The 22,965-nt window shown below is 38.5% G+C and overlaps 1 protein-coding gene across 1 annotated transcript in view; it reads right to left on the reverse strand.

The window, feature by feature from the left end:
* The window catches only part of URB1 (URB1 ribosome biogenesis homolog), a 109,951-nt gene that overhangs the window by 67,709 nt on the left and 19,277 nt on the right, over positions 1–22,965 (reverse strand). The window contains exons 6-14 of the mRNA XM_036745302.1: positions 22,637–22,722; positions 21,368–21,493; positions 19,961–20,082; positions 12,815–13,010; positions 11,768–11,905; positions 9,775–9,948; positions 4,131–4,269; positions 2,490–2,606; positions 826–938 (exon numbers count right to left, since the gene is read on the reverse strand). Of these exons, the coding sequence (XP_036601197.1) occupies positions 826–938; positions 2,490–2,606; positions 4,131–4,269; positions 9,775–9,948; positions 11,768–11,905; positions 12,815–13,010; positions 19,961–20,082; positions 21,368–21,493; positions 22,637–22,722 (1,211 nt within the window). The remainder of the gene's footprint in view (positions 1–825; positions 939–2,489; positions 2,607–4,130; positions 4,270–9,774; positions 9,949–11,767; positions 11,906–12,814; positions 13,011–19,960; positions 20,083–21,367; positions 21,494–22,636; positions 22,723–22,965) is intronic.

The following is a 22,965-nucleotide window of genomic DNA, read 5'->3' on the forward strand; positions in this document are numbered from 1 at the left end:
GAAGTGAACTGTCTCTTCTCAGACTTCTTAAAGAATTTTGCACAGCCCTTTCCTTTGTACTTATCAAGTCCTACTTTATATCATATTTGGTTACGGAGATGTCATGAAATACTAGTCTCTGAAGAATTAAATTACAGATCAAACACAGGAAAAAGGAGAGGTGCATAGTAGCTGTGAGCAAGCTGGGCCACATTACCAAAGAAGAATTACGCAAAAAGATCATAAAAGATAATATCAAAGATGTGTAAGGCTGCAAAAGGTGGTGTTGTGGTCCTGCAGTGAGATTGACGGTTAAATAAATGACAGATAGCCTATATGTTGCACTACTCCATATATGTCACAAGATCTAGAGGAAGATCCTCCCTCAACAGAAACTGTATGGGAGAGCAAGTACAAGAGTCATACTGGATGACCGAGCATGAATGAGCTGCCATCTGAGTCACTGGAGAGTACACATACCAATGAGATTACAGATCAATAAAAATATGGAAGAAATGTACATGTCCAATTTCTTGTTCAGTTATATTGCAAACCCCTTGAACTTACAGGCAAAAGGCCTGAAGACAAATTTCATAGTTTATATTGTCATTAAGCACACAAATTGGTTCTTCTTTTTCACAGATCTGGACACGAACCTCTAAAAGACATGCTGACCCAATTTTCTTCAACCTCAACCAACATTTTTCTTCAACCTCCTATTCCTGTAATAATTCATGATTCTGCTAGAAATCCAACATCCAGTTGGGCCCTACATAAGATTTTTAGTACACCATATCAATCTCAGGCCCTGAAGTTATATGACTGACAAAAAATTAGTGGTCCCACCTGTCCTTTTAACCAGGCAAATTTGCCAGCAGGCAATTCCAGGGTGACCTTCAGAATATAGTACTGGAGGACAGGAGGAACTTCCTCTTGAAATCCCTCTTCTGAAATGATACCTAGAGTTTAAAGAGAAAAAAATGAATGAGTCTTAGAAGAATAGCTGTAAGTTACAAATTTCCTATGGTAGTTAATTGTTACTACTGGGTCAAATTCCCACAATTAGATAAACCAGACGAAAAGACTTGGTTTTCAGAATAGAAAAGGAAGCTAAGGAAACAGTATCATATGATAGCATCTTTGATTCCTACAGCAATTCTATTCCACTCCCTACATTCAATCACTCACCAAGTCCCATAGACTCTTCTTTACAAGTGTCTCTTGTCTTTGCCCTTTGCGGACCATTCCCCAAACTACCACTACTGTAGTACCTTATCACCTCATGCCTGGACTACTCTAATTAGTCTGCCTGATCTCAGCCTTTTTTTCAATTAGCTACTTTTCAATTAACCCTGAATACTTGATAATCATTTCATGATACATCTAGAAATATTTTGGAGTGGGATATCCTTGACCACCCTGGTGCATGCTCTCGGCACCTCATCACCAGATGCTGGCTGGTCTCACTGCCACAGATCTACTCTAGACCATCCTCTACTCTGTGGTCAAAGCAATCCTCCTAAAGCCACCAGCCTTCACAGTGAACCATGTTTTCCAACCTAGCTTTTTCCCATCCTCCCCTGCAACTTTCATAATTAAATCATCAAATATCAAAGTATGTGTTGACTGTAGGGAATCTTGTCAAGGTTTTCTAAAAGCTCTCTACTTCATCCATTACAATGAATGGTTGTATATAAGTCACCTTTGTAGTGTTCTTGTTGCTTAAATCATGAATGCTATAAAGCAAAAAGAGGATCTAGTATACAATGATAGTATCTGTTTGATATACATCTGCTTCCCAGTACGTGAAGGAATCAAGTCCTCTAACCTTGAGGAGAAACCTGAAAGCCATAAATCGTTTACTTGACACTTCTTTAGGTCTACCGGTTCATTCAGAGTATAAACAGAGCATATAGTTCAGTTCCTCCAATATTTTGCCAACTTGGTCATTAGAAAAAGATCACGGGTTAAATGCATCAGAAGTTAAATTAATCCTTGAAAATGGCTTAAGATTCTGATGACCATTCACTCCCTTTCTGCCACTATCATGACAAAAGAGGAATGCGGTTTCATGGGACTGAAACAAATCTGCATTTTCTGGTCCATTTTATGAGTTGCTATGACTGAAAAGAACAAAATATATCAGCAGGTAGCCAATCTTCTTATAATGAAATGTATTGAGCAAGCTAGAATGGTCTTCAGAGGGCTTTCAGTCCATTTTTGTAGATCTAGTCTGTGTACCATCCACGGCAAATATCTCGACCACTCCCAGGAACATTTCTATGATACCAATAACTGACTGTCAATTGTCATATGGAAAGGAAGATACACTCATTTTAATATTGAGCAAGGCAAATACAGTCAGGAAGATAAATTTGTTAGAGAAAAGGAACATAATTCACACCAAAGCATCTCAAGAACATTTGCCTATTCTTTTGGAATATTTGCAGTACTGCTCAATGCCAGTGGAAGAGATAACTGAGGAATGACTGTAATCATCTCAGACATACCTTTTAGAAGTTTGCTGAAGTCAAATGTACATTGAATGACAACATGCGGAACCACCATCTGGTAAAGACAAATGACCTGAAGTAAAATAGCCTTCAAAAGAGTTGTTTCTGCATCATCTAAACCAAATGAGACCAAGATAAATTAGAGAATATAGCCATTTTTTTCTTTTAATCAGTTACACCTTAGCAATCATGTCAGTTCTAATGCCAAGAAAATATTTAAATTCACTTCTATAATGTTGCTAAGAAGACCTAGAGAGAAAAAAAAAAGTTTTCAAATATTAATTCTCGCTAATTGCTTGATCAACTAAGTAAAACTATGCTATGTTTAAAAAAAAAAAAGACATAAAGCAACAACCAAGCACTGAATTTCACTCAGAATGCAACTGTGGACAGCCACATTATGGTGTGCTGTTCAGGGAGCAGACTTGTGGGGTAGCAGATGGGTCAAGAAAGCCATCATGTTATATCGATCAAAAAGCACTTGTTAAATGCTTAACTACTATAGGCCAGGTACTCTGCTGAGGATACAGAGACAGAAGTGAAACAGACTGTATCCTCAAAGAACTTGCTTTCTAACGAGGGAAATAACACACACATATAAAATTATATAAACAATGAATTGTGGTAGTTTTGAGGGGGGAAAGACAACAGCAATTGAGGGGAATCAGGAAAGGCTTCATGAAGGAGGTAGAGCTGGAAATGAGTCTTAAAGGAAGGCATAATAAATAGGGGAGAGGGGAGTGCATTCCAGGGACTGGGGAAAGACAGTAAAAATGCATGGAAATGGGAACGGAATACACTGCATACGGAAGTGAGTAGACCATATAGCTGAACTGCAGAGTTTATGGAAGAGAAATAATGTGTAAGAACACTGGAAAGGTAACAAGGGCCCAGGTAGTGAAGACATTTCAATGCCAAAGAAAAGAATTATATTTTAACCTAGAGATAATAGGGAGTCACTGTAGTTTAATGTGTGTGCTTGTGGGCAGGAAGGAATAGAGGAAAGAGAAAGGGTTCACATAATCAAACATGAGCTTTAGAAAAACCGTTTTAGTGATTAGGTGGAATAGAGACTGGAATGGAGAAAAGTTTAAGGTATAAAGACCCACTACGAGGTAACTGAAATAGTCCAGATGAGAAGTCATGAGGGCCTGAATTAAGGTGGTAGCTACTGAATATTAAGAAAAGGATCTATATACGAGAAATACTATAAAGATAAAAATGGCAAGATTTGGAAAATGACTAGATGTGTGAGTTGAGTGAGGATGGGTTGATGATGAATACATGTTAAACATGAGACCCATCAAATTTTGCAAGAAGAAAAAAGCTAATCTAATTTATCAAATCTTTGAAAATATAAATAACTTAGGAAAACTGATGTTTCAATGTGGATGATTCAAGATAAAATCGTCATGTAATCTATTCCATACTTTTTCTCCCAAAAGAATTTAAGTTTAAAAAAAAAGTACAGTATACATTTTCAAAAAACCAGAAATACCCCAGAACTTGGACCTACTCTAAGAGTCTTTTAATAAGAATATTTTCAATGCTATGCTATACTATTCTTTCCAGATTTTTTTCCAGAGGGCAAAAACTAGGTCCTTTGCATGTATGTATAGGATCCACATATATACTCGCCATGTTTGTGATTTACTTCTGTAGCTTCAGTCATTTCATCCTCAGGAGAACTTTTCTTTTTTAACCCATCATCTTCATCTGTTTTTTCCTTTCCAAGTGACTGCCACACACATACAATATTGTTCAGATCTGGTAAAAGCTACACAGGGAAAGGAAAACAGGTCAGCACAAATGGTGTATTCCTTAAACAAACATATTCCCTTCTCACCGCAGCTAGGGTGGTGAGAGAAATGATTGAACTAGCCCTTAGGAAGTAAGTCCCTGTCCTTGGGACTTTCCATTAGAATTTAAGGTGACCCAGCTTATAAAGAGGAAAACCAGCCAGAGCAGTCTGGGCAGAAATGGATTCTTTTCTCCAGATTGCTGGAGGTGGCTGGGTCTTGTGATCTGGCCATGTTCTCAGCAGGAGCTGAAGACATTTTACCCACCTCCTCAGTAATATGTCCACCCCCCTCATTGACTGTTAAACAATCAGAGCTGATTTCTACCCTCAGGTATAGCCCCTTTTCCAAAGGCTTTTTAAGCACTGAATGTTCTCTGGGGGGGAGGGGTTTCTTTGCTTTATGAGAGAAAGCCAATGATGATCATTTTATTAATTATTTGCTAGCCATAATTAATAAAATTGATTATTACTTGCCCAGAAAGTATGTGTTTCAGACTTTTCATTCATCACAATGGAGAAAAGATCAGAACAAAAATTCAAAGACCCAACAAGGAGCCCGTTGCCGCCATGTCCCAGGGAATCCATGTTCTCCTGGTGAGCTAATCCATCTCCACTATGCCTAGTTTTCCATTGGGCCATTTTATGGTCCTCTATAAGGCTTATCCTGAACCACCTTTTATAATACTGTTTCTCAGAGCCAAGATGGCAGATGGAAAGCACTTGCGTGAGCTCCCCCCAAGATCCCTCCAAACACCTATAGAAATGGCTCTGAACAAATTCTGGAACTGCAGAACCCACAAAATAGCAGAGAGAAGCAGGACTCCAGCCCTGGACAGCCTGGATGGTTGCTGGGTGAGGTCTATGGCACACAGAGCTGGGAGCAGAGAGGAGCAGAGCCCAGTGTGGGCTGCACCTGGAACAACTAGACCAGGAGCTGGACGGAACAGACCCTAGGGCCCTGAATCAGTGAGCTGTGGCCAAAGATAACAGAGAAGGTTAGTGGGAAAAACTGTGGGGGACAGAGCAAAAGGAGTTAGTGGTTTGGCCACCGCCCCAGGGGCAGAGGAGGAGGTGCAGCTACAGAACTACAGCTGAAGTTGCTTCTGGCGGCCCCAGGCCCACCTGGTGGGAGGATATAAGTGGCAGATCAGAGCAGGAGTGCAGAGCAACCTTAGATCTGAGTCTGGTCTGGGTTGGCGGTTCTTGGGAGAGGATGAGTGCTGCTGTGGCAGAGCTTGCTGTGTAGAAATAGCTCTGAAAAGAACAGCGCAGACCCTCAAGCTTGGGACACAATACTCTATACTCTACAAGCAGTCAAACCCTGCTGAAAAACTCAAGGGTCAAGTAAGTTGGCTGGGAAAATGGCCAGGCGGCGAAAACAGACTCAGATTCAGACTCAGACTTTGGAATCTTTGTTTGGTGACAAAGAAGACCAAAACATACAGCCAGAAGAAGTCAGCAAAGGCAAAGAGTCTACATCAAAAGCCTCCAAGAAAAACATGAACTGGTCTCAGGCCATGGAAGAGCTCAAAAAGGATTTGGAAAAGCAAGTTAGAGAAGTAGAGGAAAAATTGGGTAGAGAAATGAGAGTAATGTGAGAAAATCATGAAAAACAAGTCAATGACTTGCTAAAGGAGACCCAAAAAAAATGCTGAAGAAAATAACACCTTAAAAAATAGACTAACTCAAATGTCAAAAGAGCTCCAAAAAGCCAATAAGGAGAAGAATGCCTTGAAAGGCAGAATTAACCAAATGGAAAAGGAGGTCCAAAAGACCACTGAAGAAAATACTACTTTAAAAATTAGATTGCAGCAAGTGGAAGCTAGTGACTTTATGAGAAATCAAGATATTGTAAAACAGAACCAAAGCAATGAAAAAATGGAAGACAATGTAAAATATCTCATTGGAAAAACCACTGACCTGGAAAATAGATCCAGGAGAGATAATTTAAAAATTACTGGACTACCTGAAAGCCATGATCAAAAAAAGAGCCTAGACATCACCTTTCAAGAAATTATCAAGGAGAACTGTCCTGATATTCTAGAGCCAGAGAGTAAAATAGAAATTGAAAGAATCCACAGATTGCCTCCTGAAAAAGATCCTGAAAAGAAAACTCCTAGGAATATTGTTGCCAAATTCTAGACCTCCCAGATTAAGGAGAAAATACTGCAAGCAGCAAGAAACAATTTGAGTAATGTGGAAACACAATCAGGATAACACAATACCTAGCAGCTTCTACATTAAGGGATCGAAGGGCTTGGAATATGATATTTCGGAGGTCAACGGACCTAGGATTAAAACCAAAAATCACCTACCCAGCAAAACTAAGTATCATGCTCCAAGGCAAAATATGGATTTTCAATAAAATTGAGGACTTCCAAGCTTTCTCAGTGAAAAGACCAGAGCTGAATAGAAAATTTGACTTGCGAACACAAGAATCAAGAGAAGCATGAAAAGGTAAATAAGAAAGAGAAATCATAAGGGATTTACTAAAGTTTAAGTGTTTTGTTTACATTCCTACATGGAAAGATGATGTGTATAATTCATGAGACCCCTGCATTAGGGTAGCTGAGGGGAATATACATACATATATATATATATAGACAGGGCACAGGGTGAGTTGAATATGAAGGGACGATATCTAAAAAAATAAAATCAAATTAAGGGATGAGAGAGGAATATATTGAGAGAGGGAGAAAGGGAGAAATAGAATGGGGTAAATTATCTCACATAAAAGTGGCAAGAAAAAGCAGTTCTGTAGGAAGGGAAGAGGAGGCAGGTGAGGAGGAATGAGTGAATCTTGCTCTCATTGGATTTGACCTGAGGGACAAATAACATACACACTCAATTGGGTATCTTACCCCACAGGAAAGAAGGAGGAAGGAGATAAAAAAAGGGGGGGATGATAGAAGGGAGGGCAGATGGGGGTGGAGCAAACACTTTTGAAAAGGGTCAGGGTCAAGGGAGAAAACTGAACAAAGCGGGATAGGATAGGAAGCAGCAAAATATAGTTAGTCTTTCACAACATGAGTATTGTGGAAGGGTTTTACATAATGATACGCATGTGGCCTATGTTGAATTGCTTGCCTTCTTAGGGAGGGTGGATGGGGAGGGAAGAGGGGAGAGAATTTGGAACTCGAAGTTTTAAAAACAGATGTTCAAAAAAAAAAAAGTTTTTGCACGCAACTAGGAAATAAGATATACAGGCAATGGGACATAGAAATTTATCTTGCCCTATAAGAAAGTAAGGGAAAAGCGGATGGGGGGGAGTGGGGTGACAGAAGAGAGGGCAGACTGGGGAAAAGGGCAATCAGAATATATGCCATCTTGGAGCGGGGGGAGGGTAGAAATGGGTAGAAAATTTGCGATTCAAACTCTTGTGGAAATCAATGCTGAAAACTAAAAAGTAAATATAATATTAAATATTAAATACAATATTGTTTCTCCAGGAAAATACTTTGAAGTCCCTTAAAGAAAATGGGCTATGAAGTTTTTAAAAACTGACTTAAAAATGAACTTCTAGCACAAAACTTGTTGATAATCTGAGGAAAGACCAGCTGTGCTCCTAAACTGTACATGAAAAAAGCTGATCCTGATGTTCACACCACTTTCTCACACTTTAGTATAGACAGCACAATCCCTGAGTAAAGGATACCAACAGCTCACACTTCTATGGCACTTTTAAGTGTCTACAAAGCACTTTTCCCACAATATTCACAACTCCTCTTCAAGGCAGGTGGCCTGGCTATTCCTGGCTCCAAGCAATAGAGCAGGTCCACTCTGAAGAAGTATGGCTCAGGGGGATAGAGTGCTGGACAGCAAAACCAGGTTCCCATTCTGCTTCTGACACTTATTAGCTATGTGAGCACAAGAAAGTCTAGGTGGCACAGTGGACAGAGACCCAGGAGTGGAATCATAAAGATTCATCTTCCTGAGTTCAAATCCAGCCTCAGACACCTACTTAGCTGTGTGACCCTGGGCAAGTCACTTAACTCTGTTCGTCTCAGTTTCCTTATCTGTAAAATGAGCTGGAGAAGGAGATGGCAAGTTTTTGCCAAGAAAACCCCAAAGCGGGTCATGAAGAGTCAGACACAAAAGCAAAAGTAATAACAAAGGAGTAGTGAAGCTCAAATGAGATAATGTATAAAACTTTAAAGCATGATACAAATTATACTGCTAGTAGAGTTATGAATTGATGCGATCTTACTGGAAAACAATATAGAATTATTTCATGAGAGCTACAAAATCGTTCCTATTCGTTCCTAGGCGTTTGCCTTCATTATTACTGACCCACTTGAAAAGACATTTGAATATATTTTAGCAGCACAATTTATATTTAAAAACTGGAAACAAGTTGTGGCAAATTACTGGAGAATAGTAGAAGAAACAGATATCTGAATGCAATGGAATATCATTATGCTGGAGGAAATGACAAATATATGAAGAATACAAAAAACTGGCAAGACACACCAAGTGATGCAAAGTGAAAAAAGTAAAGCCAAAATAATCTATTTACTGACTACAACTACATAAGTGAGGGTAGCAGAGATAAGACAGATAAATATACAGAAAATAAGTTCAGAAGGAAACAAAACAAGATGGGAGAGGAGGGAGATGTGAAGAACAGATGTGGGATATCACTGGTGTAAGGAATTCCCAGTCAGAACATTCCCTCTACCAATGCAGATCAGGAGTTGCTCTGTACCTTAGTCTTAGGGAATTTCAGAGGCACTGAAGGTCATAACCAGTATATGTTGGCAGTGGGATTTGAAGCCAGGTCTTCCTGACCCTGAGAGTGGCTCTTTATCCATTACACCATTATGTTACTTAATAATTAATATATACTTTTAAAATACAAACTGTAATGAGTAGAAATTTGTGGTTTCCTATATAGGGTGTTCCTAAAGTCTGAATACATAGGCAAAAATGCTTCTTTTCAAGAAATGAAATGAATGAAATTTTCAATATTTTATTTAATTGGAATATTAACAAATAACATCTTCAATATGATTTCCATCATTTGTGATGCAAAGGTTGATGTGCCTTGCAAGATTCACATGAACTTGATGTAATGACTCCACATTGCCATCAACTGCCTATGTGTCCAGACTTTAGGAACACCCTGTATAATCCATCAATTTTTTTCTTTCTACCCTTTGTTCTTTGGAAGTGTCTGGACACTTGGATCCACTGGTACAAGGTAAAAGAAACTGAAGAAGTTGCAGCTGCTCCCATGACTTGCCTATAATCACAAAGCTGGGAGCTCAAATCCAAACAATGGGACTCTTTGTGTCTTGCACTTCCTACTGTGCTGGGCTATGGACCTTCCATCCCTGGGCTTTTCCACCTTCTGGTTTTCTAAGTCCTTCATTCAAGACCACATGGTGCCTTCCTGTAGCAGCTGCTGCAGCACAGCTACCTGCTATTCACTTCCAGGCTTTAAAAACACTTTCAAAAGGAGCACACGGTTTCCTTTCTTACCTTGCTCACAGCTTCTCTGTACAGATGCACAAATTCTTCCATCATGACAGGAGTATAGATGCTTGACTCCTGCCACACATCCTTATTGAGACAGTGATCAATGTTTTTTAATGCTCTCTTCAAAATGGTGGAAATAAGTGATAAAACTGTGTGATTTACTGATTTGTTTTCCAACTGGGAGGAAGGAAGGAAGAGAAAAAGGTCAATCAACAACAGTTCTTTATGATACATTGTTGGATAGACTGTAAATTCAGAAGGTAGGATGTAACTAGTAGAACCCAGGTGAGAATGTAAGACTATTAGAGAACTCAGGGCCCCTTTAGAGGCCTATCCTGTGGTCATCAATCAGAAATTTCTTTCTCCCTTGGAGGGCAAACTACTGAAAAAGTTCAGGGTACAAGACAGACTTTTTTTGGAGTCATCGAGCATGGATTAACCACGTGCCAATGATGTTCTTGATATAATGTGTTTTGTCATAGAGTAATAAAGCTTTATTAACTAGAACCCTACCAACTAGAAATATTTTTTGCCACTTATAGATAAATACACGAATCTCAAAACATCAAGTTCACATTACGATTTATTTTTAAAAACCACTTCATAGGCATGTCCTGGGATCAGTAATTATTTATCCTACTATGCTACGTTTTCTTTATCAATAGTCCTGTACAACAATCACAGGTATTCAAAGTGATGGTCCTAGAACACTGCAAGGCTCTCATTTCCTTAAAACATACTATATTTACCAAAGCAGGAAAACAGAAATTAGAAATACTTTCAACAAAAGTTTAAAGAAAAATCTAGTTCCATTAACAAGAAGATTCCATTTTCTGAGCATTACAGTTAACTAAGGTTTTATTATATCATATATAAGGTATACACTATATATTACATTAACTAATCACAAGACTTTTGCCTTGTAATTATATCAAAAGCAGAAAGGTCAAGGGACCTAATAAAACTTTAAACTCATAACCCAAATACTTGAAGCAAGGCGCTGCACCAACTGCTACACATCTTGCTTCCAAAAACGAAATGACAAATATATGATGTATCCAAAAATTTTTTTTAAGCCCAGTCAGGAAAAAACAGGTACAAGAAGCCCAAAGCAGAATGCCCATTTGTTGCCTATGGATCAGGCTTCCTCCCTAAACTGCATGTTGCAAGAGCTACCAGAAAACAGAAAAGTAAAAAAATACCCATAGCCACTGACATTTCCCTTGAAAGATGATTTTGCAAGAATCCTGAGAAATGGGTCATCCATACATGGAAGGCTACCATCTACACTTCTGTTTCCAATTTTAGCAGGAGATATTTAGGGTATAAAATTCATCTTAACTATCTGAGGCAGTCAGAATTAAGATCTTAAAAGAGAGTAAACACTGCCAGCAAGATCAAACTTTTTCAAAAACTTCAAATCCTCTTCCAAGTCCTGCCCATAAAAGAGGTATCTGACAAATTCCTTACAAACATATTTTCATGCCAGGCCCCCAGGATAAAATACTGTCTCCCACAAAGAACAGGGCAAATTATCTGGGTCCTAACTTCACTTATTTGGCAAACAGAAGAAAAGTCCCTTTTGATTGGTGCAGCTGGAAAGGTACCACAAGAAATTTTAAACCCACAATCTCAATCAAAGGAGCCAACATGATTATTCAGCAACTGTTACCTCACTGAATGATTTGTCCTCCAAAGACCAACCTTACTAAATTTGGAAAGGCTCATGATTAGAGAGCTGGACGTAGCAACTCATCAAACACTACTGAAATGGGAAGAAACTGCAACCTGCATGTGCAGGAATGCCCACACAGATGAAATCACGGTTTGATGTAATAAAGTATAGCATTCGAAGTAAGATTTCCTTCTGAAGAAACTAACAATGAAACCGACAGATATAAACAAATACAGCCAGCATATTGCTTTCCAAATAGTTACACAACAATCTATTTAGAGGAAAACAAGAACTAAAATGACAGCAATAAAATTGTCTTACTTTTAATCCTTGCGTAAACATGATTTTGTTGCACACGTTGGGAACTGTTGTCACCATGACCATGGAAAGCAATCTAGACAAGGGTATAAACTCTTTGGTTTTAAATGCTGGGGAAATCTCTGGCTGAGCCTCAAAAATCTGTAGAAGAAGAAATAACATTCAGGTAATGTCTGAGCTAAGAATAAATGCTGAGGCCAATTCTACACACCATTAGAGAATGATGGCACCATCATGATTAAATAATGATTACAATATTAAAGGTCAAGGAATTGATTTTTTTCTGTGCTGCACTGCAGGACCAAACAAAGTCCAAACAACGGAAGACAGAGAGACAGATTTGGGTCCACAGAAGGAACAACAAAGAGAACTCTGAGCTACCGTTATTGGAGAGTTACTGGAAGTGTTGAAGCAGAGCTAATTCACCTACCTCCCTGTCTGAGATACATGTACTACAGTGGGGTTTGATTTTGGCCGAGAGGTTGAACGCACAAAAAAAAAAATCGCATCCTACACTGCCTTCCTGTGTCACTCATCATGGACACCAGCACTGGAGACCCTGAGGCAAACTTCTCTTGGCAAGCTGGTCCTTCTTAAAAATAAAATAAAGAACATCAGCATAAAGTTCCTGCTAATCGAGGCACATTACATTAATCCTGTGATTGATTCCCCATGGCACTCACTACTGACTGCCTGTAAATCATTTCAGAGTCTCCAATTCTCAAGGACTATACATGGTGTCCCAGAAGGCTTGGTGTAGTTTTAAGCTATTAAAGTTTAAAGAAGGAAGAAAAATACCCATGGTCACTGAAATTTTTTTAAGTTATCACAGGCCCCTAGGCCTGATGGGGCACCCTGTACATTCTCTGGGCTGATAGGTTGCATCTGCTTGGTAAGCAAGGCTGAGGGACAGCGGAAGGGCACTCTGGATTATGTGAACACACAAGAATTGTATATGTACAAACAGCAATTCTTGGTGTTCCATGCCACAGGTGAAGTAAAAAATGAAAATTTTAACTGTTCATCTTCAACTAGAGTCATTTTCCTTACCTTCCTTAGTAGCCTGACATTGTTTAACCAAGCTGATTTCATCCTTGGAACGAAGGAATAGGTCACCTCCTTAAAGTACTTAGTGAGTAAGTCTGGGCATACTTTTAGGATGTTCACTACAAGCTCAGCCACCATGTCATCATCCGCTGCTGTCTTCAAACCCAGTAGGAAGTTCAAGAGAGTCAAGTTCCCTCCTCTGAAGAAAAAAAACAAAAACCAGGTCTGGGTAAAACTTTTCAAAAACTCCAAAAGCCAGTGGTTACTACAATAAATGTCAATTTCTCTAGAGGAGTGAGGAAAAGGTAATTCTGAACTAACACTACACTATGTCATGGAGGAATTAAATTTAGACTATTGGGTTTTCCCCAGGTTTCAGGTTGAGATGCTTCAATTCTTTTGGAAGGTTTTAAAATCTTACTTTACTGCACCTGAGTAGATGAAAACTGATCTCTTCCATTGTTTTCCTCCTTATCTTTCCCCCTACCCCCACCAAAGGCACATTAAAAAACTGCTCCTGTTTCTTTTTTATCTCTTCCACATCTGGTTTGTTCTAAATAAAAACTCAAGAGAGAAATGAGAAAAGGTTAGGGAAGAAAAAGCCCACACTAAGCCCACAATAAAGTTTTTAGAGGAATAAGTAAAATGTCTAAGATACCTCATTTCCCCAAAATGATTTCTAAAAAGTTTGTACCACTATACAACCTAGCTTTTCTGACTTCTCTTCCTTGCTTCTGAGTGTTCTGTCTTTAGCAACACATGAAAGAAATTTCTTGGTCTAGGTTTGGAAATACTGAGACTAAATCAAGAGATAAATATTTCAAGAAACAGATCTTATTCTAAACAAAGCAAACTTTTAATTAAAAAAAAATCTTAATGTGATCAAAATTAGAAGTAATAAAAGGACTAACGATAATAGTGTAGAAAATGAGATGTAGAAAAAGTCGTAGCCAACACATTTTAGGAATTTTCTATTTCCCCCACTCTATCACTGAAAATTAGCGTTTTATATGCACTATGTGTTTAATATGTTCAAATGTGTCTATACACACATATTACATATACTTATATATGTAGTATGTGCCTATATACATGCTAATAATATATACATACATATACGACATCTTTATTTTATGACATTTACTGACAATTTTTAATGCACTTCTCATAAATCAGCAAAAGCTAAGAGATGTCAGCTTCCTTAAAGTTCAGCACCTTGTAGCTCACATGTAATGAGTATTTTGAAAAGAATGTAAATTACATGGTGTAATCATCATAATAGAAAAGTACTTTCAAAGTTAATGTGCCTCAGGGGGCGGAGACAAGATGGCAGCCGGAAAGCAGGGACTTGCATGAGCTCCCAGCCAAGTCCCTCCAAAAACCTATAAAAAATGGCTCTGAACAAATTCTAGAACTGCAGAACCCACAAAATAGCGGAGGGAAGCAAGGCACCAGCCCAGGACAGCCTGGATGGCCTCTGGGTAAGGTCCATCGCACATGGAGCTGGGAGCAGAGAGGAGCATAGCACAGCGTGGGCGGTGGCAGGACCAACCAGACCAGGAGCCGGGTGGAGCGGGCCCTAGCGCCCTGAATCAGTGAGCTGTGGCAGTTACCAGACTTCTCAACCCACAAACACCAAAGACAACAGAGAAGGTTAGTGGGAAAAGCTGTGGAGGACAGAGTGATAGGAGTTGGCAGTTGAGCCACCGGCCCGGGGGCAGAGGAGGAGGTGCAGGCACAGAACTACAGCTAAAGTTGCTTCTGGCCCCAGGCCCACCTGGTGCGAGGATACAAGTGGCAGATCAGAGCAGGAGTGCAGAGCTTGCTGAAGATCTAAGTCCAGTCCAGGCTGGGGGTTCTTGGGGAAGGAGGAGTGCTGGTGTGGCAGAGCTGGCTGTAATAAGTCTGAAAACAACAGCACATCCCCTCAAGCTTGGAACAAAGTACTCGTTACTCTACAAGCAATCATACCCCGCTGAAAAACTCAAGGGTCAAGTAAGTTGGCTGGGAACATGGCCAGGCGGCGAAAACAGACTCAGATTCAGACTCAGACTTTGGAATCTTTGTTTGGTGACAAAGAAGACCAAAACATACAGACAGAAGAAGTCAACAAAGTCAAAGAGCCTACAGCAAAAGCCTCCAAGAAAAACATGAACTGGTCTCAGGCCATGGAAGACCTCAAAAAGGATTTGGAAAAGCAAGTTAGAAAAGTAGAGGAAAAATTGGGAAGAGAAATGACAATGATGCAAGAAAACCATGAAAAACATGTCAATGACTTGATAAAGGAGACCCAAAAAAATACTGAAGAAAAGAAGACCTTAAAAAATAGACTAACTCAAATGGCAAAAGAACTCCAAGAAGCCAATGAGGAGAAGAATGCCTTGAATTAGCCAAATGGAAAAGGAGGTCCAAAAGACCACTGAAGAAAATACTACCTTAAAAATTAGATTGGAGCCATACCAATCGAACTATCAAAAAATTATTTTACTGAGCTGGACAAAATAATAACAAAATTCATCTGGAAAAACAAGAGGTCTAGAATATCTAGGGTATTAATGAAAAGACATGCTAGAGAAGGTGGCTTAGCCATACCAGATATTAAACTGTACTACACAGCAGCAGTCATCAAAACTGCCTGGTACTGGTTAAGAAACAGGGATGTGGATCAGTGGAATAGGATAGGTACACAAGAAGGAGAAATCAACAAGTTTAGCAATCTACTCTTTGATAAACCCAAAGAGGCCAGCTTCTGGGCTAATAATTCACTATTTCACAAAAACTGTTGGGAAAATTGGAAAATGGTAGGACAGAAACTGGGCATAGACCAATATCTTACACCATATACCAGAATAAAGTCAAAATGGGTTCATGATTTAGGAGTAAAAGCTGATACTATAAGTAATTTGGGAGAGCAAGGAATAGTTTACTTATCAGATTTATGGAAAAGAAAAGAATTCATGATCCAATAAGAGATAGAGAGCATTACAAAATGCAAAATGGATAATTTTGATTATGTTAAATTGAAATGTTTTTGTACAAAAAAAGCCAATGCAACAAAAATTAGGAGGGAAGCAGAAAATTGGGAGAAAATCTTTGCAACTAGTATCTCTGATAAAGGCCTCATTTCTAAAATATACAGGGAACTGAGCCAAATATATAGGAATACAAGCCATTCCCCAATTGAGAAATGGTCAAAGGTTTTGAACAGGTAGTTTTCAGAGGAAGAAATTAAAGCTATCTATAGGCATATGAAAAAATGCTCTGGATCTCTACTGATTAGAGAAATGCAAATCAAAACAACTCTTAGATACCACATCTCTCCTGTCAGATTGGCTAAAACAACAAAGCAGGAGGATGATAAATGCTGGAGAGGATGTGGGAAAATTGGAACATTGTTACATTGCTGGTGGAGTTGTGAGATGATCCAGCCATTTTGGAGAGTGATTTGGAACTACGCCCAAAGAGCCATAGGAATGTTGATACCCTTTGACCCAGCAATACCACTTCTAGGGTTGTATCCCAAAGAAATCACACAAGAGGGAAAGGGACCCATATATACCAAGATATTTATAATGGCTCTTTTTGTGGTAGCCAAGAATTGGAAATTAAAGGGATGCCCATCAATTGGGGAATGGCTGAACAAGCTGTGGTATATGAAGGTAATAGAATACTATTGTGCCATAAGAAATAGGGATGATACGGACTTCATAACAACCTGGAAAAACCTACACGACATAATGCTGAGTGAGCGGAGCAGAGCCAGGAGATCACTGTACACAACCACAGATATGTGGATTCCGTGAGGACCAACCCTGACATACTTCGCTCTTCTCAGCAATGAAAGGTGCAAGGACAACTCCAAGGGATTCATGATGGAGAATGCTATCTACATCCAGAGAAAGAACTGTGAAGTTTGAATGCAGATTGAGGCACACCACATGCTCGCCTTTTTTCTTCTCTTTTGTTTTTGGGTTGGTTTTTTTTTGGTTCTGTTTCTTCTTTCTCATGATTCATTCCATTGGTCATAATTCTTCTCCACAACTTGACTAGTGTATAAATTAATTCAATGCGAAGTTATACATGGTAGTTATATGAGATTCCATGCCGTCTTGGGGAGGGAGCGGGGAGGGAGGGGAGAAAATCTGGAACTCAAAATTGTGTAGAACCGTGTGTTGTAAACTAAAAATTTAAAAAAAAAAAATTAAAAAAAAAAAAAAAAGAAAGGCAGAATTAGCCAAATGGAAAAGGAGGTCCAAAAGACCACTGAAGGAAATACTACCTTAAAAATTAGATTGGAGCAAGTGGAAGCTAGTGACTTGATGAGAAATCAAGATATTATAAAACAGAACCAAAGGAATGAAAAAATGGAAGACAATGTGAAATATCTGATTAGAAAAACCACTGACCCGGAAAACAGATTCAGGAGAGATAATTTAAAAATTACTGGACTACCTGAAAGCCATGATCAAAAAAAGAGCCTAGACATCGTCTTTCAAGAAATTATCAAGGAGAACTGCCCTGATATTCTACAGCTAGAGGGTAAAATAGAAATTGAAAGAATCCACAGATCGCCTCCTCAAATAGATCCCCCCAAAGAAAACTCCTAGGAATATAGTTGTCAAATTCTAGAGCTCCCAGATCAAGGAGAAAATACTACAAGCAGCCAGGAAGAAACAATTTGAGTATCAATGAGAATAACACAAGATCTAGCAGCTTCTCCATTAAGAGATCAAAGAGCTTAGAATACGATATTCTAGAGGTCAATGGAACTAGGATTAAAACCAAGAATCACCTACCTACCCAGCAAAACTGAGTATCATCCTCCAAGGCAAAATATGGACTTTCAATAAAATAGAGGACTTTCAAGCTTTCTCAGTGAAAAGACCAGAGCTGAATAAAAAATTTGACTTTCAAACACAAGAATTAAGATGCATGAAAACGTAATCAAGAAAAAGAACAAGAAAAAGAAATTGCAAGGGACTTACTAAAGTTGAACTGTTTTGTTTACATTCCTACATGGAGAGATGATGTGTATAATTCATGATACCTCAGTATTAGGGTAGCTGAGGGGAATATGCATACATACATACATATGTGTGTGTGTGTGTGTGTGTGTGTATGTATGTATGTGTGTGTGTGTGTATATATATATATATATATATAGACAGAGGGCACAGGGTCAGTTGAATATGAAGAGATGATATCTAAAAAAAATAAAATAAAATTAAGGGATGAGAGAGAAATATATTAAGAGAGGGAGAAAGGGAGAGATAGAATGGGGTAAATTATCTCGCATAAAAGTGGCAAGAAAAAGCAGTTCTGTAGGAAGGGAAGAGGAGGCAGGTGAGGGGGAATGAGTGACTCTTGCTCTCATCAGATTTGACCTGAAGAGAGAATACCACACACACTAAATTGGGTATCTTACCCCACAGGAAAGAAGGAGGAAGATGAAAAAGGGGGGATGATAGAAGGAAGGGCATATAGGGGAAGGAGGTAATCAAAAACAAACACTTTCGAAAAGGGACAGGGTCAAGGGAGAAAATTCAATAAAGGGGGATAGGTTAGGAAGGAGCAAAATATAGTGAGTCTTTCACAACATGAGTATTGTGGAAGGGTTACACATAACGATACGCATGTGGCCTATGTTGAATTGCTTGACTTCTTAGGGAGGGTGGGTGGGAAGAGGGGAGAGAATTTGGAAGCCAAAGTTTTAAAAAATAGATGTTCAAAAACAAAAACAAAAAAGTTTCTGCATGCAAGTAGGAAATAAGATACACAGGCAATGGGGTGTAGAAATTTATCTTGCCCACAAGAAAGGAAGGGAAAAGGGGATAGGAGGGGAGTGGGGTGACAGAAGGGAGGGTTGACTGGGGAATGGGGCAACCAGAATATATGCCATCTTGGAGTAGGGGGGAGGGTAGAAATGGGGAGAAAATTCATAATTCAAACTCTTGTGAAAATCAATGCTGAAAACTAAATATATTAAATAAATAAATAAAAGGAAAAAGAAGAAAAAAAAGTTAATGGGCCTCCTATGATGACTAAGTAAAATGATAAAGGGAGGTTAAGTCACTTCATTTGAGCTTTGTTTCTTTATCTAAGGGGTTGTGCTGGAGCCAGTTCATACAATCTTACAGGAGCCAATTTTTAACTTTTCAGTGTGAGCTTTAACACCTTGGAAATTAGCCAAGCTACAAATCACAAACTAATTTATTGAAGAATATGTTAATAATGCAGATTAAACTTGTCATGATACAACCACCTCTCACTCACCCACCCCCCCGACTTGGTTGTTAAACATTTACCAGCAAATTGCTGCTAATAGATGGCAATAATATTTTCTATTTTATTCATGAACAGTCTAGGCTGGAGAATCTGCTCTCAATCAAACTGGGGTTTATTCATAGACCCTTTGTGATCCTATGAACCTAAAGCACTGCTCTAGCTCCTACTCCAGATCTAGCACTGGAAGGGATCTTAGAAGCCATCTAGTACAACCCTTTATTTTAGAGATGAGGAATCTAAGGCCCAGGAGGTTAAGTGAAGTGTCCCCCAGGTCACACAGTGTAATAAACATTGGAGCAAGATTTGAATCCAGAGCCAGGGTTCTGTACCACCATTCTCTGGGTCTCAGGAAAAGTCGCTTAGGTCAGTTCCAAGGACTCAATGGGGTCTGAGTCATTTTATGGTATTTCTGAACTCTGGTTCCCTCCAGGTTAATCTCACTCTACTAAGAGGAGAATTAATCCCTAAAACCCAATCCAGGCTTTCTGGGATATCTGGTACCAAGAATGACCTAGGTTCCCAGGGAATATGCACACATCCCAAGTGTGCATCAAACCCACAAGATTCAGCTGACTGCAGCTAGGCCTCAGGCCTAGAGAAAATGAGATTCCAATTCAAGTTACTGCAGGTATTCTCTACCCTTGGACATTTTCCTCCATGGGAACTCAATAAATAAAACCTCTATAGGCAGTTTCCTGGTCTAGAAAAAAAAGTGAAAGGGGAAAAGACAAGATGATTTCTAAGGTCTCTGTGACTTCTAAAATTCTTCAATTAACTGAAGAGTAACTGAATTTGCTGACCTTCACATACATAATGGCTTATAAAAACACATACCACTGTACATACAACCATATTGTATTTTACCTGCCCAGAGTACCAAGAGATGCATCATAGAAGTTAATGCCATGCTTCAGAGAACAGCAAAGGTCCATTAAAAAGTTGTGAACCAGTTCCCTTACCATGGTCTTGGCTGCTTCTTCAGTAGGCTATTAGGGAGAAAGGAAAGGGAAGGAGGAAAAAAAAAACAACAACAAAACAAAACAGAAAAAAAGAGAAAGGAGAAAAAACAAAATGTTCAATGATTAGAGAGTAAAAACAGATAAAAGCAAGTTTTCTAAGTTATATAAATACTGGTATGTGGCATGATTAGGACAGAATTTTTGTTAAATGGCAAGTTCATACCTTTGTTCTAAAACAAGCTCAATACCTCTTTAATACATCAAATTTATTTTATTCTTATGAATAAAATTCCACATTTAAGAATGTTTTATTAAGTACCTGAAGCTTTCTGGCATGGAAGGGAGTCAAATAATCTTTTCAAACCAACAAAATATTTTTTTAAAATTTAATAGTATTTTGTTTTTTACAATTACATGTAAATACAATTTTCAATATTCAGTTTTTGAAAAATTTTGAGCTCCAAATTTTTCTCCCTCCCCCTAACCCAAAATGGCAAGCAATCTTATGTAGGTTATACATGTAAAACATATGTCCACATTAGTCATGTTGTAAAAGAAGGAACAGAACAAAAGGGAAACCCCCCCGCCCCCAAAAAAGTGAAAATAGTATGCTTCAATTTGCATTTAGACGCTGCCACTTCTTTCTCTGGATATGGATAGCGTTTTCTGTCCATCGTCTTTTGGAACAACAACGTGTTTTTAAAAGAGAACACATGCAAGTCATGACTGTAAAGGGAAGATAAGATTACTGAAAATCTTAAGATTTAAATTAAAAGTTCTACACAATAACTTGAAACCTGAAACTTTCACTTCTTTGGCTATGTTTAACTTCAAGATCATATAAGAAAAGTAAAAATTAACAAAATATTACATGTCTTTGGTCAATTTAGGTATAGAAATGTTAACAATCCTACCAATAAAGTATTAGGTAATAAATTGTATGTCCTACAACTTGAGAAGTTAGAAGTCGGGAGCAAGGAATCTCCAAAAAGCTGAATGAAAATCAGTCATATTAGAAAAGAACAGAGTGAAAGAAAAGGGAGCAGAGTAGGCTTCAAGTGATTCTGTAAGACTAAAATGCACTAGCAAGTCATTCTAGGGCAAGTATGAAATTATTTGCCAAAAGGAAAACTGTTTCTGCTGTGAAAAATACCCCATTATCCTATTACTATTCAACAGAAATTAACATAACCCACAAAAGCCATAAAAAATTTATTACATGCTGGAATTTTTTTTTGAAGTTAACACTCAATTCTGTTTTCCAGAACATAAAGATGACACTAACATTTTAATTCCAAAGTTACTACTGTACCTTGCCACTTTCTGTGCTGACATCAGCGATTCCATTCCAACGATAGAGAGAAGCCACATTATTTAACAAATATCCAGTAAAGAAACGAACTTTCTGAGTCTTTGTGATACCAATGTTGTGAACCACCTGAAAGGAATAAAACAAAATAATGCAAAGTATGTGGAATTTTACATTTTTTAATTGCTATTAAATATTGTTAAAAGACAAAACATTCAACAGGGTTCAAACTACTATTTTGTCAGGTACACTACGTCCATCTTATTATAAAATCAAAGCATGATTATATAATTTAGAGCTCACAGAGACTATTTGGGTTTTTTTTCCCCCTTCAACTCAATTGTCACCAATAATTTTGCCCCACTGGTAAGGACACAAAAGGTATAATACCTGCATGCCAGGGTATTAGGAAGGGTTGAGTTAGAACTTTTACAGCCCTACCACCCCAGAATTTGTATATGAACAAAAACCAAGTTCTCACTCAAAACTATAATCTAGACCAGTGGTTCTGAAAGTATAGTCCATAACATCAAAACTTTTCTCATAGCAATATTGAGATGTTTTTGTTGTTGTTTCTTGGTCATTTTTCCATCACGTCTGATTCTTTGCGACCCCACTTGAGATTGTCTAGGTAAAGACACTGGAGTGGGGGCAGCTAGGTGGCGCGGGGAGTAGAGCACCAGCCCTGGACTCAGGAGGACCTGAGTTCAAATCCGGCCTCAGACACTTGACACACATACTAGCTGTGTGACCTTGGGCAAATCACTTAACCCCAATTGCCCTACCGTCCCCCTCCAAGACAAAAAGGTAAAAACATAAATTTTTTAAAAAATCCAAAAAAAAGATACTGGAGTGATTTGCCATTTCCTTTTCCAAATCATTTTACAGATGAGGAAAATGAGGCAAACAGGGTTAAGTGACTCGTCCACAGCTAGTGTCTGAGGCCAGATCTGAACTCAACAAGATGAGTCTTCCTGACTCCAGGTCTGGCACTCTATCCACTGCTCCACCTAGCTGCCTCATTGAGATGTTATTTATATTTATATAACCTATATAAACAAAGCTCTTTGAGCTCCTCAAATTCTACAAGCATAAAAGGGTCCAGAGACCAAAGAGAAAAAGAAAAAAGTTTGAGAACTGCTGTTCTAGACAAAATAAAAATTCATGAATGAGGTCATCAAAGGAGTTATATTCTATAGAATGCTGACAACTCCATTATTCAGGAAAACACACTCTTTTTCTCACTTGGAAAATGTTTTCTTTAAGACATACCTTGGTCTTCAGGGTGGACAACAAAAGATTGATAGTAGAAATTCTGTCTTCCTTCAAGCCCGTGCCAAAAATGACAGGGAGAAATTCTGAAAATAAAACTTTCAAAGGTTAAACTCAGTTTAAAGACTCTCTGAAATATGGAAAGCTGAAAAAAGATTTTTCTTCTGGTACAGTGATGATCTAGACAAAGGCATTCAAGAAAACAGGAACAACCAGGACAGATAGTGCAATGTCTCCTAAGAAAAAAAATTTTGCTGGATTTGGGGGTGGGGAAAAAAACTCTGTGCTTGAGTTTCACAAACAGAGGAGCCTCTTGTTAGCAGCACGGC

The sequence above is a fragment of the Trichosurus vulpecula genome, chromosome 2 (assembly GCF_011100635.1).
Source record: "Trichosurus vulpecula isolate mTriVul1 chromosome 2, mTriVul1.pri, whole genome shotgun sequence".
NCBI lineage: Eukaryota > Metazoa > Chordata > Mammalia > Diprotodontia > Phalangeridae > Trichosurus > Trichosurus vulpecula.